Source organism: Nelusetta ayraudi, unplaced genomic scaffold (assembly GCF_046127955.1).
Source record: "Nelusetta ayraudi isolate G7.1 ecotype Tasmania unplaced genomic scaffold, CSIRO-AGI_Nayr_v1 ptg000210l, whole genome shotgun sequence".
NCBI classification, from domain to species: Eukaryota; Metazoa; Chordata; class Actinopteri; order Tetraodontiformes; family Monacanthidae; genus Nelusetta; species Nelusetta ayraudi.
In genome coordinates this window covers 356,331-373,498 of record NW_027466259.1, presented here as the reverse complement: position 1 = coordinate 373,498, position 17,168 = coordinate 356,331, and the positions used below count along the sequence as shown (strand labels likewise).

Sequence of the window (17,168 nt, the reverse complement as noted above, 5' to 3'; positions counted from 1 at the left end):
CTATCTCCCCAGTGCCCGCAGCTGTGAAATGACTGAAATGAGTTGGCGCGCAGGCAAAGGCAAAAAGTGACGATCTTTTAAAAGGAATGCATTAGACAGCATTGCCAAGAGCCAATCAGAGGGTGACGCCGTAGCACGGCAGACAGAGGGCGAGCCACCTCCTCCCCCAACAGCAGAGAAGACCAGGCAATTATTCAGATTTCAATTATGATTTGGTTCTCCCCGCGAGCACCAGAACAAGGTGATTGAGGGAGAACAATTAGGATTCTGCATGTTTGAGGCAGGCACAGCACAGTGTGCGGAAGCTGTTCCAGCACGTGGCAGCTCTGCCAGACAGCGGGAGTCTGTAACTAAGGAACTCATGAGGACTTTGTGATATCAAACATGGTTGTTTATTGTTGGCCGCCACCAACAATGTGCTCCGTGATGAAATACTCAACTGATTTCATGTTTATTAAATATTTATATCTTCAATCTTCAATTTATGAATGGTTGAACAGATACATGCTGTCAAATGAGTGAATAGTCATTAACAATTGTCTGGTGGGTGGGCTTTTAATTCCATTTGAAATGACTGTGATTAACATTGTGTCATTCCAGTCCAGGCCCAACAGGGCGTCGGAATGAGAGTGCGTCTCTTGCCCCGGCCAGACAAAATCAGAGCGAGCTGCCCTCGAAGAAAAGCACTGAATGTCACTGTTTGTTATTCTTCTGAGGCAAAAACTATGTCTGGTTCTGATAAAACTGCTGCTCCCACAACATCCACGCTAATCCCAGCAACACCACCGGCCACAACTCTGAGCAGCTGCTTCCTTCAGGTCTTGGTTTTTTCCTTCCTTTTGCTTCCTTCAGAACACTCTCACTCTTGTACCTGGGAGGCGTTCAAGTACTTTTGAAATGTCATTCTGGGATTTTTTTCTTTTCTTTTCTTTTTTTTGACAGCAGGGTGAAAACAGGGAGACATTTTAATGATCCAAGTCTATTAGCCACATTTGTTCTTTCCGCGGGGAGGAAAAAAACAGAGATGAGTGGTGAGACCGTAATGAGAGCTTTGGAAATAGTATATAAAAAAAACAATAGGGGTTGGGGGGAGGGGGGGGGGTCTGCTGAAGCGTCACAGGGATCACAACTAAAGTCTGGTTTACTCCGGCAGCTCCTGGGTGCAACTTCACAGACTCCAGACTTTCCAAATTAAAGAGCACAGCGCTGAGCAGAGCGGAGCGGAGCGGCCGCGTCGACGGCGGACCAAGTCGAATTTATGGCATTTGGGATCAACACGGCCGCACGTTAAATAGAACACTGGCGGCCTTTTGGGCCTGGCCGCCACATGTGACGAACAGGCATTTGTCAACAACCAATGCAAACACGGGCGCCTGCCCCACTGGCACGTATTCCTCCTTAACTTCTCCTCCAGTCCGTCCAGCCACGGTGCGTGTTTGTGTTCATGTGTGTGGAACCGGGCCACACTGCTGCTCTGTGTGAGCGTGTTTATCTGCACGTATCGCCGCCGCATGTCTGTGTGCGTTTCCACCCCATAGAAAGTCTCCCCCCCCCCCGCACGCTGCTGAGTTATGGTGTTTCCAAGCAGGGCGACTTTGGCGGCCACGTGGCCCCTCCAAGGAGCTCTTCATTGGGCCGGCCTGGGTAGACCTGGGTGGCCCACACTGATGTGTGACTTCACTCCATCCAGCACCGGCAGGAATGTTGGGTCGGCGGGCACGTGGGTTGAGCCGTGACGCGTCGCCGCTTCATAAAGAAGCTTAAAATCCGCAGAGCCCCAGTGAGACGGCGCTCCACTCCAGCACACTGGGGGATCAAATGTGTAAAATGCCAGGAGGGTCGTAAATAAAACAAGAAAGTGGAGTCAGCAGCATGGAAAGTCTAAGATCATTTGAGAGGTATTTTAGCTGATATTATGGAGTTCATCTACGAGTGATAACAGCTGTCTACAAGGAGAGATGGAAAAATGGAAGAAAGAAAAAATCAATCAGTTCATTTGTCAGTCTGCCATCTTTTGTGCACATTGCATTTAGTGACTACGTGAAGCAAACCAGACACAAACAAATACAAAACTGTCCCAACAAACTGCTCTGGTATCAGCGAGCCAAATATCGTCTCTCCTATTTACTTTGCGTGTGTGTGTACACGAGTGATAAAAACATTCATGTCTCTGGGTTTACGGTTCGTGTTTGGAAAATTGCGATGCGTCTCGTCTGTTTCGGATGCCTCACATTCTTCATGCACTGATTTTGTGATTTCAAGAAGTTTATGGCCAAACACTGGCACACGGTGGGGGCTGAGGTGAGCTGAGTTAATAAACAACCCTAGTTAGCAAGGCCAGAGTTTTGCAGCAGACAGACAGACAGACAGACAGACAGACAGACAGACAGACAGACAGACAGACTCGCAGCGCAGGCTGTGAAAACAAACGTCTGGGAGCTACTTACATTCTGGGTGCAGGGCACCAGGCTCATTAAGGCAGCAGGACGAGGGCATGAAAAGGCCTCTCACAGTTTGTGTGCGTAAATCAATGCGACGCTAACTAAACAAACGCTGCTGGAGAAGCCGGTATAATGAACAGAAATGGACCGAGCGCAACGTGAGCCTGAGCCGGAGGAGCATGATGAAGGGAGACGGCAGACAGCAGGTGTGGGAGAGAAGACTAGAAAGGAGGAGAGTGAAAGAAAAGTCAAAAAAAAAATATGAGGCTGTGGTAATATTTTTAATTTTTTAGTTTAATTTCTTCACTACTTGGTCCCGAATCAGGACCTTAGCTTAAATATGACTGAACATGTGGCCCAATAAGATGCCACATGACAGGATGGAAGAATCTGGGGTTGAAAAAGGATGTGGATCGGATTATCAATGACTCAAGCTGTCTGAAGGTTCTCAGTCGTCCAGGTCATCTCAGTGCAGAGGGGTTAAGTTGAGGTATTTTAACCCTTACCCCTAACCCTTCAAACATCATCGTATCACCCAAATAGCGTCTTTGAATAAAGTACAAAGAGAATTTCTGTGTTCCGTTTGCTCAGATATGCCTTTATGCAACGTATGTTCACAAAAGTTTTGATCATCATTTCTCTGTGCCGCAGCAAGCTGTGAGGTCTCGTCATTAGAGTCTCTTCCACCTTGTCGGCGATGATGAAGAGAGACATGTTTTGACACTGTAACAGAGCAGACGGGGAGGGAGGCGAAGACTGGAGTGAAATCACCAGAGCGTCCCATGGCAGAGGAGGAGGTCCTTCCAAAGCACAACTACGTCTTTTTTCTACCTTACAAAGGTCATTTTAGAAAATGATTGTGTTTTGACTGAATCGTGCTGGGCCAATGGCAACGCCTCCAGCTGGCTCACTATCTTCTGATTCTTCATAAAGGTGCAGGCGACTAAAGAAGATGCTGTTCCTGTACAAGGCAGGCCAGCAGGGGGCGCTGTGTCAGTGCCAAGAAAAATGATTTCTTGAATTCCAAGATGAACCAACATTAAGATTTCTGGATGGGGAGCAGCCGCTGAGGGTGAGAGGCGGAGTCGGGGGGGGGGGGGGGGGGGACATCTGCGTGTCACTGTGGTGGCAACGTTTCACTGCCAACATGCCAGCATGGATAAACACTGGCCACATGGCACTGTGCGACCCCGAGGTGTTGACGATTAAAGAGGCGCGCTGCGCTCAGCAGGCGTACCGAGCGAGCGTCCACTCGCCCTGACTAACGCATCGCTGTCCTAGTTTGAATGCGGCGCCGACTTGAACGACTTGGAAGCGTCATTTTATCCAAAGACACAGACTGGCAGAGCGTCTGATCTGCGATGACGTGACTCATCTGAGACCTGCGACCCCTCCGAAGTGTGTACGCCAGTGAGGTCACCGCTCCCTCAAAGGCCCAGAGTGCAGGAGGTCGCGGAGGTTCGGCTCCACTCAGAGTCCCGGGGACTCGGGAGTGTTTTCAGCGGACCGGAGGCGTCTTGTGAGTCTCCGTACACGGTTCAACAGGCCTGGAGTGTCAAGCGTTAGGTGTCACTCTGCCTCGGAGGTGATGAAATCACTCATTCACACTAAATGCCACCATCAGAGCCTGCCGGGTTGTGCAGAGGGGGCGGGACTCTGACTTAATTAGCAGCAACACAGGTTGCATTGAAAATGAAAATCAGCACAACGAGACAGCAAAAGGTCTGTACAGGAAACGCAACAAGCCGGCCTCATGCTTGCTTCTTCATCATGAACACATTCGGTATAACAGCGCTCTCTCTGCAGTGGCACGTTGCCCCAACTGGGCCCACTGGGAAGAAAATATCCATGCATTCGCACGAAAGTCAAGTTTATCAATTGAGAGGGAAGATAACATCAGGAACAGAAAACAACTCGGCAGGCCAAAAAAGGGAGGAAAAAACAGAGGTGCACACTTCACTCTACATAGAGTGATCCCAGAGAGAGAGAGAGAGAGGGAGAGAGAGAGAGAGAGAGAGAGAGAGTTTTCAGCGAGCCGCAGCCGTGTGGAGGAAAATGCCTTGTTGACGTCAGGGGTCGGAGGTCAGAATGGACAGACTCACACCACTGTGTGTGTCCGACAGCCGCTACTCCATGAGGGAGCCGCTCCTGCCCAGGACCCCCTGAATCCACAGACTCAAACACCCAGTGAAATCTGGATCCTGAGAGGATCCCGGCTCTTCCTTCTTCCCCGTGTCCTCCGCTACCTCCGGATAATCTCTTTCTGTTTGCCGTCTCGCTCGCTCAGGCAATCAAGACCGGCGCACATAAACAATGCAGCCCAATCCTTTTTTATCCCCGAGCATTAACCGACACGACACCACGCCAGCCTCTCGACCGGTGCAATTTCATTCGCATCCGCACGCACACGCGCACGTGCACGCACGGGAGTCAGAGAGTGTGTGGGTGGTAGCGGTTTACCCTCCCCGCCCCCCCGATCCCCACAGCCACCCCACCCCCCCGCCCCCACGGGTCCACGTTGACAGTGAGTCGAGGAGACGGGGGCTAGCGCAGACAGACACAGAAAGCCATCCCAAGGCGGAAGCGCACGTGCACAAAGTAAGTGCGACGTTGCTGGAACGCACACAAACACACAGAGCGCATACACGTAATCCCGGCACCGGACAGACTGCGGCGCGGGAGAGGCAGCTAGCCGACCGAGCGCCCGGCGCGCTGCCAGCAGGCAGGGCGACGGGCGACGGGTGACGACAACCAAGATGAGAATTAAAATGTGACAATTTGCGAACGCGCCGCTAAAAGCTGTTTAGCGGCCACCGATCACAGCCGCTCCCGATGTACCAAGCCCTCCCCGTGAATTAGTTTCAGCTCCTCGGACCCGGCTGCTAGCGCCGTTTTCCTGCAGCTCGAATGAGATTTGCAGAAAGTGAAAAAAAAAAAAAAAAAAGAAGCAGTTAATCCCACGTTTAAACCCCCGCGACCGACTGCGTGATTGTATAATTACTGATCTCATTTCCGATAAGGTGCCCGTGTTCATGATTCCCTTTTCTCTTCAGGGCTGAAAGATAACTCTTAAAAAGGGGCTACATTCAGATCGGTCTCCATTCTGCTTCCTGCCTCCTTTTGAGGTGTAAAGTTAAGAAAAGAGCCAACGCTGAAGCCGGCGGAAGAGTCAAGCGTCTTTCCAAAAAGTCAGCAGGACCTGCATGCAGGAAAAGGCAGTGTGTCGGTCTGCCGAGTGAAACCGACATCATGAGAAAGGAGATCCCAGGTTTGAAGACTTTACGTTTGCATCGTGGCAAGAAAATACCTTGAATCTTTATTGAAGAATCCTAAATCCTCAACATGTTTGATAAGGAAGGGGCTTTGAGATGTCCTTATGCGTGACGGTGAGTCTTCATGCAAAGCTGCTTTATCCCAGCGCTGAGAGCGCTCGAGATGCCCTGTCAGTTGCACCTAAAGTCCTCCAACGTCGACATCTTGAAAAACGTCTCATGCAGAATTCAGTTTTTCACCTCAGAAATGAAGAAGCTTGAGGGTGAGGAAGCGGGCCAACCACTGAGTATCCGCACCTGAAGGCACCTTAACCCACCTGGCAGCTTACTGAACCACATTGCGAGCATGTTGGCGACATGTTTGTTTGCATTCGCAACGGCCTCACGGCTTTAGAGCTCCTGCACACAATAACCATGGATCCCCTCGTGGTCGTTTCCCCGGTCCTGGCACTGCTCATTATTAATTAATGAAGTAAATGGGACCTAAATGAAGAGAACATGCGCTCACTCGGTGCCTCTTGCTCAGCGCACGAGGGCAGAATACTGTGGGAGGATGATTCTAGTGACTTTCTGAGACATGTGACCTGAGGCAAAAACCAGGAGCTTGATGGTCACACACCTGGACGCAGCGTTCACACCAGGGAGGAAAAGTGCAGAAGACTTTGATTGTGACGTCATTCCTCCGTGACGCCTCAGCTTTCGCTTCTTCGAGCTCCGATGATCACATGTCTTGGGTCGCCAGCAGTTCGATGGACAATTGCACTTTGTGAACGAGGTTAATTCTTCCAAACTGGTTCATGACTGCTGGATGACTCGGCACTGCAGCACAGATCCTCCACTCTCGCCCAAAGTTGACCAAAATCAAACTCTTTGTTTGCCGTGCAAACTTGTCGCACAAAGCCGCCGCTGGTTCCGATCCTTGGCTTAGCGCCCCCCGCTGGTTGAGAGAAGAACGTGCAGCTTCACACGTGCGTCCAGCCGAGCGCACAGCTGCTGAGGATCGGTACCATAATGAGTCAGCCGTATTCCTCAAAGTGAAGTGAAGGTGCACACCGAGGATGCTGCGCACATCACAAACACACACACTAGCACACACACAAGCACGCACGTGCACGCTCAGTGTCCTCCTTCCTTTGTGGATCAATTAGCGGCTGCTGCGAGTGCAGGATGAATGGAGGAGCCTCGAACCCCGCCGCTCGATACCGCCGAGCTGGAATAGCTGCTAATTGCTCCTTCCGCTTCACTCCATGTCTGCCCCCCCCCACCACCACCACCAACACCACCACCCATGTGTCAGTGAAATTAATGTTATAAATGCAGGTGGCCTAACTTTGAAAAAAAAAAAAACAAAACCCAACAACATCAAAGCAAAACATGGACTGCGTTTCCACGAACAGAACACTCAAACGTGCGTGGTCCAGTGGTCCAAATAAGCTAATTTCATGCAGAGCAGCTACAGCAATATTCCCATCTACATGCTAATCAGCATATTCTGAATAAACCAAAGACGCGCACCGCTGGCGCATGACGGCGGTGGCCCGTTGTGTTGTTCTGGTTCTTTTGCAAAAAGGAAAAAAAAATAAATAAATAAAAAATGATGCAATTGAAAGCTCTTCCGTTCTCTTTTGTGTCGTCTTTGGCTGTTTTTCTGGCATCAACACAACAATTGCTCCCCATCACATGCTCAACAATGGAGGGAGGCCAAGGCAGGAAGTGGCACGTTTGGAGGCGAAGGAAACGCGACACTGACACAGTGCAACAGCTGGGAAAGCCCGGCATGTGTCCCAAACTGTGGCAAATGCTGAAAATAGCTTTGATAAGTCAATAACCAGAGTGTACTGGGCATCAACGGGCATATTGAGCCTTGATATTGTTCTGACTCAATCTTATATGACAAGCGTAACATACGTCACTCAATACATGAAGTTATGATAGGAACGGAGGTGTGCATATAAACGTGTGCTGTAAATGAATGGCTTCAAATGCTTCCGTGATGCAATAACAGATGTTGGAGTCAGTTGTACTTCATGTTACCAAATGGGATGAAACGTTGCTTCCAGTCCGTCTGAACAGGGCCGAAACATGTTTGAACACCAGGGCGTGACGTGCACGGCATGCAAGAATTCGATGGAAATGTCACATTATCATTGAGGCTAGAAGGCAAGCGGGGGGTGGGGTGGGGGGCGGGGGGGTGAGAGGAGGAGCAAAGAGACAAAGCAGCAGCAGCAGCAGCAGCAGCAGCAGCAGCAGCAGCAGTAGTAGGGACTATAATGAAGATGAACGTCTCTCCTAATGTTTTCTGAATGCTCGCATTGGAAGCCACATGTTTTCCAGGGACCCGGGTAGAATTGCTCTGCATTAGAGCGGCGACAAACGCTGATTCATAAAGCCCTTACAGTCTCGCATACATTCACTCGTCATTTCTTTCAAGCCGCCAACGATTCGTGCGAGCGGGGAAACTGGAATGAGAGCCAAAGAGCCAAAGATGGTCATCTTTGGGCAAAGAGACGACGAGTGTTTGCTGTTTGCCGTTGACGTTTAGGGTAGCAGAAGGCTGAAACGAGACAGGAAATGGAAAATAACTGAGATATTAGTGCAATTTTAAGATACTGCAGCCAAGCACAGCGGCATCGGCGGATTCCACTGCAATGGAAACGTGACTGAACATTGCTACACAGTTTTTTTTTTAGATATGAAAAATGACAAAACAGCCTTCTTATGGAGGCATCATTTCAGTTCATTAAGAACAAAACTGAGTGTATTGGCTGATTTAAATTACAGCACTGCTGCTGCAATCACGGCCATTTTAGCCATCATGCGAGTCCAAGCGTCAATGTCATCAATATTTATTTATTTTTCTGTCCTGCTGATGATGCGTCCTCTTCCTCCCAGCCAGGACCGCAGCCCTTCTGTGCATTTTCCCATCATTTGCATCCATTGCCTGCGCAGATCTTCAGGTCGGGAGTTTGATTTACAAAAGCATGCGCGCTAATCAAATGAACCTTCCCTGCTCCCTGCCCTGCACCCTCAGCAGGTGCTGTACAGTAGGACTTTACCCCCCCCAACCCACCCCCCCACCCCCCCACCCGGCAGGCTCCGGCGACAGACACAACTGTGTTACAAAGAAAGGAGGCAGCGGTCGGGTGAGGAGCGCCACGTCATCCGTTAAATCCAAAGCGACAGCGGTGCGAGTGCATGGTGCAGCACGCTCCTTAAAGGAGCTCAACGCAAGAGAGACGGGGGGGGGGGAGCACTTACCTCTCCAACAGTGCCACCACACAAGAAGCTTTAAGGCACACACAACTATGCTGCTACAAAAAAAATTATATCTATATACACACACACACACACACACATATATATATATACATATATACACACATACATGCATATATACATATACAGTATATATATATATATACATATACAATATATATATATATATATACATATATATATATATATATATATATATATACATATATACATATATATATATATATATATATATATATATATATATATATATATATATATATATATATATATATACATATATATATATATATATATATATATATATACATATATATATATGTATATATGTATATATATATATATATATATATATACATATATATATATATATATATATATATATATATATATATATATATATATATATATACATATATACATATATATATATGTATATATATATATATATATATATATATATATATGTATATATATATATATATATATATATATATATATGTATACATATATATATATATATGTATATATATATATATATATATATACATATATACATATATATATATGTATATATATATATATATATATATATATATATATATATACATATATACATATATATATATGTATATATATATATATATATATATATATATATGTATATATATATATATATATATATATATATATATATATGTATACATATATATATATATATATATATATATATATATACATATATATATATGTATATATGTATATATATATATATATATATATATACATATATATATATATATATATATATATATATATATATATACATATATATATATATATATATATATATATATACATATATATATATATATATACATATACTGTATATGTATATATATGCATACACACCCCTTTATATATTAAGACACAGGGTTGTTTCGCCATGCAGGTGTTTTACCATGCAGGTGTTTCACCATGCAGGTGTTTCACCATGCAGGTGTTTCGCCATGCAGGTGTTTCACCATGCAGGTGTTTTACCATGCAGGTGTTTCACCATGCAGGTGTTTCACCATGCAGGTGTTTCGCCATGCAGGTGTTTCACCATGCAGATGTTTTACCATGCAGGTGTTTCACCATAGCAAATGTAAATGAACCTGTCACCGGAACAAACAGCGCCAACGTTTGTTTCTTTCAGCGCCACCGAGAGCACGACGGGAATCTCGGCGGGGCCGCGCATGTCGGCATGTAGAGGAGGTGTGAAAGCACGTCCCCCCCCCCCCCCCCACGCCCCCCCCCACCCCCCCGAGTAGCTCGTCACCAGGGCCCGTCGAGGATGATAACATGGCGACATGTGCACAGCGGCGTTTGCAGACGCAAAGCGCGCCCCCCGGAGTGATCGCACTCCTTCACCCGTCCGTAATGGCAACATTTCTGCTCCGCTAGCTCGGCGCCGACTGGAGAGACTGGAAGACGGGGACGACGGAGGGGAGGACGCGCTGAACCGATGCAGAGAGGAAGAGAACGAGGAAGGGGGGGAAACAAGGGGAAGTGTCACTGTTCCAGAAACCTGATGCTGGCTACGATTCAAGAAGCAGATCATCGCAGTGTAAGTTACAATTTAAAGTCCCAGTCATTGTCACATCCCCGCGCATGCAAGATTTGCCCTCCGCATGTGACCCGTCATCCCCTGAGGGAGCGGTGGGCAGCAGCGGTGGGCAGCAGCGGTGCCGCACCCGGGAGTCATTGGCTGATCTAACCCCCCCCCCCCCAATTCCAACCCCCAATACTGAGTGCCAAGCAGGGAGGCAACGGGGACCTTTTTTTACAGTCTTTGGTCTGACTCGGCCGGGGATCGAACCCACAACCTACCAGTCTCGGGGGGGGGGGACACGCTATCGCTAGACCACTGGGCTGGTTCAGTAGCTAGCCTCTTACGTAATGCCAGAGTTACATCGGATGATTTGAGAACATTTATCTTAATGTGTCCTGCGGTTGGTTGCCACCACTGCATTATTTACCATCAGTCATCAATTTTACAAGATGCACGAGGACCATGTGTGTGTCTCAGAGTCCTATACAACAGCGCCCCCTTAATTAGCGCACAGAGTTAGTAGCGACCAAAGCTAGCTGGAGAGGGTATTTTCAGGTTCTCAACATCATGATAATAGTGTCTCCTTCTGTTGCAGAGTTAAATAATGGGTTCAACACAGTTTATAGAGACTATCGTAAGGGGCTCCCCGGCCCCTGTAAGGGTAGCACAGTGGTCCAATATAAACATTAATCTCTGCAGCTAAATCCAGCGGCGCAACCCTTCACCCTTAATAGAGACGTAGCTGGGTTTGTTGTTGCCATATAAATAAACAGTTTATTTTAAAGCAGCCACTTCGGCCGGAATAGAAGAAGCCTGGGTCACTGCTAATGAGACCTATTAAGGCTCAGCTCCACTCAGGTCAAACAGAGTCCAGATGCTGCTCCCTCCAGCCTGTCGGTTCACCGAGGAGGCTTTGCAACACTTAATGGAACTTCATCCTCATAAATTCCATTTCAGTGCACCTGTATCCACAGACAGCTGCTTGTGCCATTATCAAAAAATGGTGTATTTTTCAACACGTTACACATCTGCAATCCAACAGGCTAACGTTTCATTTAAAATAAAAAAAAACAACACATTCCAAACGAGCCTCCTCAGCGAAACCATCGGTGAGTTGATGGGACCGGAGCTGGTCTTGTTTTGCTCTATAATGCAACAAAGTCCCTCTCAGCCCCGTCTGCCCGTCTCCAAATCTCTGACACAAGTGAGCCGTTAGCCTAAACACGCCGGCTGCGGCGCTAACAGCTATCACGTCCAGCCTTCCCCTGGTGTCCACAAAGAGGATTTTGGGTGAGTCACAGGGGGAAAAAAGAATTAAACAAATCATGAGCAGACGGGGAGCTGGACAGGATGCTGCGGTCAGAAAGAGATTTAGGTTGACATTCAAGCTCAGTCAAATAACCCTCTGCGGAGAGACCTCTGTTTGTTTTCGCCTGGGCAAACTTCCCGGTGGTAAATAAGCTCTGTTATTTCGGTTTATCCCTCTCACTCTTTCAACATATATCGATATATATATATATATATATAGAACTTGAGCCTTCCCCTTCCCGCTTTTCTCTTATTAGCCTTCCGGGGGTAGGTCTTCATATACCATGAAAGTATCCGATGTGTGCTGAAACAATAGTGCAGGGCCAAGTTAAACAATCGTTTGAGCGAGCAATCTTCTTTTATTGCGCCAGCGGAAACAGAGCTGGGAGGGCTTTATCAAATTCAACGTGCTCCTTTTAAAAGTCCTCCGCCGAGGTTCAAGCAATCAGTGCACGTGTTTAATTCAGCACCGGCGTACACCGCAAGTGAGATTTTTAACTTTCTCTCATTTCCTGTCTCTGCCAAAAAGACAGGAGACGAGCGGAGTTAGCTTACTTGGCTCAGCCCCCGAAGGCTTCTTCAATGTGCTTTTAGTGGGAGTTGAAAACAGGGGAGACAACACGCCTCCGCTGGCCATCACACACTAACACCGCGTGGCGCCGTTGAGAGCGCCGGGAAAAGATGGCCCCATGAGAGAGGACAAGGGGCGACGCGGAGGGCTTCAAAAAGGAAACAAAGGAGGAAGCGAAAGTTACCGTCCACGCAGACGGACTGCGGCTGAGTGGCTCAAACAGAGGGCACGTTGTCTGAGCGCCAGGAGGTCAGGAGTTCGCCGGCCACCGGTGCTCACCGCAGGCCAAGCGGGGCTGCAACAGTTCAGGGTCATCGGAATCACTGAAACCCAGGGTCCACCTGGATGACCTGGATCTGTAGCAGCTCCTCGGGACAAGATCTCAATATTGAGCTGCTTGACATTGGATTTTACAGGCTCCGTTTTGTCCGTCTTGCAGCATACAGTGTATTGATAGACATTGGGATTTGTACTGTTAAGAAAAGCATGAAGTTCTCCATCAGCCCCTGAAATAGTTTTTTTTGTTTTTGGTTGTCTCGTGTTTCTTTGTTTTCTAAATGAATTAATAAGGACACTTTGATAATTAATAATTTAGGAGAATAATTCAAAAGTAATTATCAAACAATGGGGTACGACAGTGAAATTCACCGAGCTTCTTTTTCACCAAGGTCTGGTCCAAATGCTGAGACAATGAGACCCAAGCAACAGTCGTTCCTTTCCCGAGGCAGATGTTTTGAGAGGCGGGACTTGATGATATTTACCGACATGATTTGTAGCAAAGCCTTCAGAAATGATTCTCGTAATCCATCATACTGCAGGCCGACTGAAATGCACTGCGCGCTAGATAGAACACATGTAGAAGATCTCATTCTATGTCCTTTAGAGTTTCTATTTTAATCTTTGATTAATCTTCAGTTTGCTGAGTTTCAGCTCAAAGTGAAGCTCGGACGGACGGGATCGAAACAAAGTGGTTGCAACACAGTCAGAGAGTAGAACAAACCAACTGCGTGGCCGTGTTGCCACTAAGTAAGGAGAGACAGTGAGGTCGTGGTGCCCTTGGTGACATCACAAAGTGCCAATCTCCACATCTTGGGTTTTGTTTTTTTGTTTTTTCGCATTTTGTAAAATTGGAGCAGGCAAAAAAAAGTAAAGGTTGGCCGTTTGGACATTTCTGGTAAAGGCTGCAGAATCGCCCAGTGTTATTGTTTTTAAAAACAAAACAAAAACAAACACTGGTAAAGTCAATTTTGGTGCAATACGGGACCTTTAAAAATAAGTTACAGACGCCCCAGTTCTGCGAAGCAGGTGCATCCATCTCCCAAATTCTCTGCTCGCTGTCCAGATGGTGCTCCTCCTCCTCCTCCCTCCTCCCTCCTCCTCCTCCTCCTCCACCACCACCACCACCACCTCCTCCTCCTCCTCCTCCTCCTCCTCCTCCTCCTCCACCTCCTCCTCCTCATCCTCCTCCTCCACCTCTCCCTCCTCCTCCACCTCCTCCCTCCTCCTCCTCCTCCTCCTCCTCCTTCCTCCTCCTCTTCCTCCTCCTCCTCTCCTCCTCCTCCTCCACCTCCTCCCTCCTCCTCCTCCTCCTCCTCCACCTCCTCCCTCCTCCTCCACCTCCTCCTCCTCCTCCTCCCTCCTCCTCCTCCCCCTCCTCCAGTGATGACAGCAGATTATTTTCCCTTTGGGCTCCCTCTCACACCGTCTCTTTTTATCTTTGCTTTCCATTTTCAGGTTTTTGCCCGTCACTCTGGGAGAATCACAATGAGCGGAGCGCCGGCCCTCGGTGTCTCTCACTCAAGGGCACTTCATCGAGTCAAAACAGCCGTAATGGGTGTTGTCACGATCCCAGTCGGAGTCAACACGACGGTGATGATGATGATGATGATGATGATGATGATGAGAATGTGGATTTATGGGAAGAAAAGCAGGCGAGGGAAACTACTGACACCCCAACGCTGTCTAAATTGAGCCATTATCTTTAGGTTCCTTATCCCGGAGCAGAACTCAGAGTCACGCAGGGAGAAAACAAACATGTTCTACATTCAGAGAGCAAAAACCGCGCAGCTGAGACGCAGGCACACCCACGTAAAATACACACACGATCCAAATTCTGCCCCGATGGGTCGGACGTGTAAACGGGATCTGCCGGTCGTCCATCACAGGGAAACAACATTTAGACTGAACATCCAGGAGCCGATTCCTATCTGGACTCATTTCCTCTGCCCTCCCCGTCCCAGAACACACACACACACACACACACACACACACACACACACACACACACTAAATCCACTTGATCAGTCAAGCCGAGCGCCACTCCACCTGTAGTTGGGGGGGGGGGGGTTGCACTCTGTTGAGATGTGCCGATGCCTTTTTCTTACGTGTCCTGCCTCCACAAACGTAACCAGACGGAGGGGCGAGGTTGGGGGGTTGGGGGGTTGGGGGTTGAGCGGGGTTGTGGGGGGGGGGGGGGGGGGGGGTGTACAAAAACCCAAAACAAAGCGCTGTTGTCGTCCTCTGCCTACATACGCCACACGAGAGGCTTTTGGGCGAGGCCTTGAGCCTTTGTAGTGGCATCACAGCGGCCCTTCTCTTTTTCCTCGCCTCTAATCCATACGTTGCATAACGCAGCGGGACCGAGGGGTGGGGAGGTGGGGGGGTGGGTTGGTGGTTGGAGGCGGGCCTGACTAAATCAAGGTGACTAAATATCAGCGTTTAGGGGGAAAAAAAAAAGGGAAAGAAAAGAAGAAGAAATTAAGGACGCAAAGCTGTGCTGTCGTCGCGTCGGTTGCGACGGACCTGCGTTTGTTCCCCGGGGACGGCCAACCAGGGGGGGGGGGGGGGGGGGGGAAAGGTTAAAGTACCAGCGGGTTGCGTAACACACCTTGCACTCAACTCCACAGCACGGCAGCCGTCCAACACAAGGGCTGATCGTCAGGCACACACACGCACGCACGCACACACACACACACACACACACACACACACACACACACACACACACACACACACACACACACACACACACAGAGGGAGGACAGGTACAGGGCAAAAGACACAGAGCATCAAAATGGAGGACGTGTGTGTGTGTGTGTGTGTGTGTGTGTGTGTGTCAGGTCTGCTCCAAATGTGATTTGATTCCATTACGCAACGCTGGAACCCCGGCGACGCACCAGCAGCAGACAGCGGCCCTCTTGTCCACCTCGCTCGCCACCAAACATCCCTCTGTATTATTTTCACCGCCCGACCGGATTCATTGTTGCTTTGGTCACTTTTCTTCTCTCGCTTGTTTGTCCCCCTTTTTATTTTACACCATTATTCTCTCTCTCTCTCTCTCTCTCTCTCTCTCTCTCTCTCTCTCTCTCTCTCTCTCTCTCTCTCTCTCTCTCTCTCTCTCTCTCCTCCCGAGCCACCCGCTCTGAATGGCTATCGCTCTCAATCGTTCCCCCCCCCCACTTAATCTCTCTGGTTTCCTCTTTCCCTCCGTGTCCTCTGCTACTCCTCCCCGTCTTATCTCTCCTCACTACAATCCTCCGGCACTTTCATTAACCCCCTGCGCACCTCCTCATGTATTTTTCCTGTATATTTCCCCTCCAACCGTCACGCCTGCAAATTTTAATATCCCTTCCTCCCGTGAGCCGCCGGTCCGACGGGGGGGGCCTTACCAGGTGTGCGCCACGGTGAAGCGCCGCCTCTGCCGGATGCTCTTGTTGACCATCAGCTTGCGGAAGAGGCGCGGCGAGCTCCTGGGGGACAGCTTGGGGGACGTGGCGTTCCTCTTGCCTCCGGCCACGCCGGGGACTTTGGGAGGCTCCAGCTCCAGGTGCATGTGCTCCTTGAAGGTGCGGATGCAGGAGTCCATCTCCACGCTCAGCTCGTTGGAGGACATCCTTCCCTCCCTCGCAACTTCTTCCTTTCCCAAATCCCTTCGAACCCCCTCAGTCCAAATCTTCAGTCACGTCGGACGCCCTTCACCTTTGGCGGGGGGGCGGGGGGAGGGCGGGGACGGAGATCACGAGCGGCGGCAGACGCAGCATTCAGCGACGACGCGCTCTTCCTCTCGTCCTCCCGCTGCCTCGGCACTTTCGGAAGCTCTTCCCGTCGGGACGAGCCGGCGCCTCCTCCTCTCGGCCGATGTGCTTCACCCGCAGCGGGGCCACATCCGGCTGAGGATCCCTCACCTCACCTCAGCGCCGCTCGTCTCCCATCGTCGCCCCCCCGCCCCCCCGCACGCCGGGACCCCTGCTCAACGCGACGGCCGGGTCCTGTGCCACGCACCCTGTAGAGTCGGTGCTCGGCGTCCCTCAGCACCAAAGTCTCAGTCGGTCCGTCGGAGGAGCCACCAGCACCTCCTCCTCCTCCTCCTCCTCCTCCTCCTTCTCTATGAAAGATTCAGAGGGGCTGCAAACTGCTCTCCTGCCTCATCAGCCACCGCTTGACTGACCTCTTCCTCTGCAAACATCACCCCCCTCCTCCACTACTCACACTCCTCCTCCTCCTCCTCCTCCTCCTCCTCCTCCTCCTCCCAAAGGCACTACCCGGCGTGGCACCGCAGCGACTCCCGCGGAGCAGATCGTCAGGGTCGGATCGCCCCCCCCCCCACTCCTCCTCCTCCTCCTCACTGGCAGAGCAGAGCGGAGCGGAGCAGGAACAGCAGGAACAGCAGGCAGGCAGGCAAATGCTTCACTCGCTGTTTCATTCAG

The 17,168-nt window shown here is 49.4% G+C and overlaps 1 protein-coding gene across 1 annotated transcript in view; it reads right to left on the bottom strand.

The window, feature by feature from the left end:
• LOC142881632 (3',5'-cyclic-AMP phosphodiesterase 4B-like) overlaps positions 1-16,693 on the bottom strand; it is a gene marked incomplete at its 3' end in the record, with an annotated part of 55,621 nt that extends 38,928 nt beyond the window's left edge. Inside the window, exon 1 of the mRNA XM_076016021.1 lies at positions 16,131-16,693. Within this exon, the coding sequence (XP_075872136.1) occupies positions 16,131-16,354 (224 nt within the window). The remainder of the gene's footprint in view (positions 1-16,130) is intronic.
• Positions 16,694-17,168: the final 475 nt, after the last annotated feature.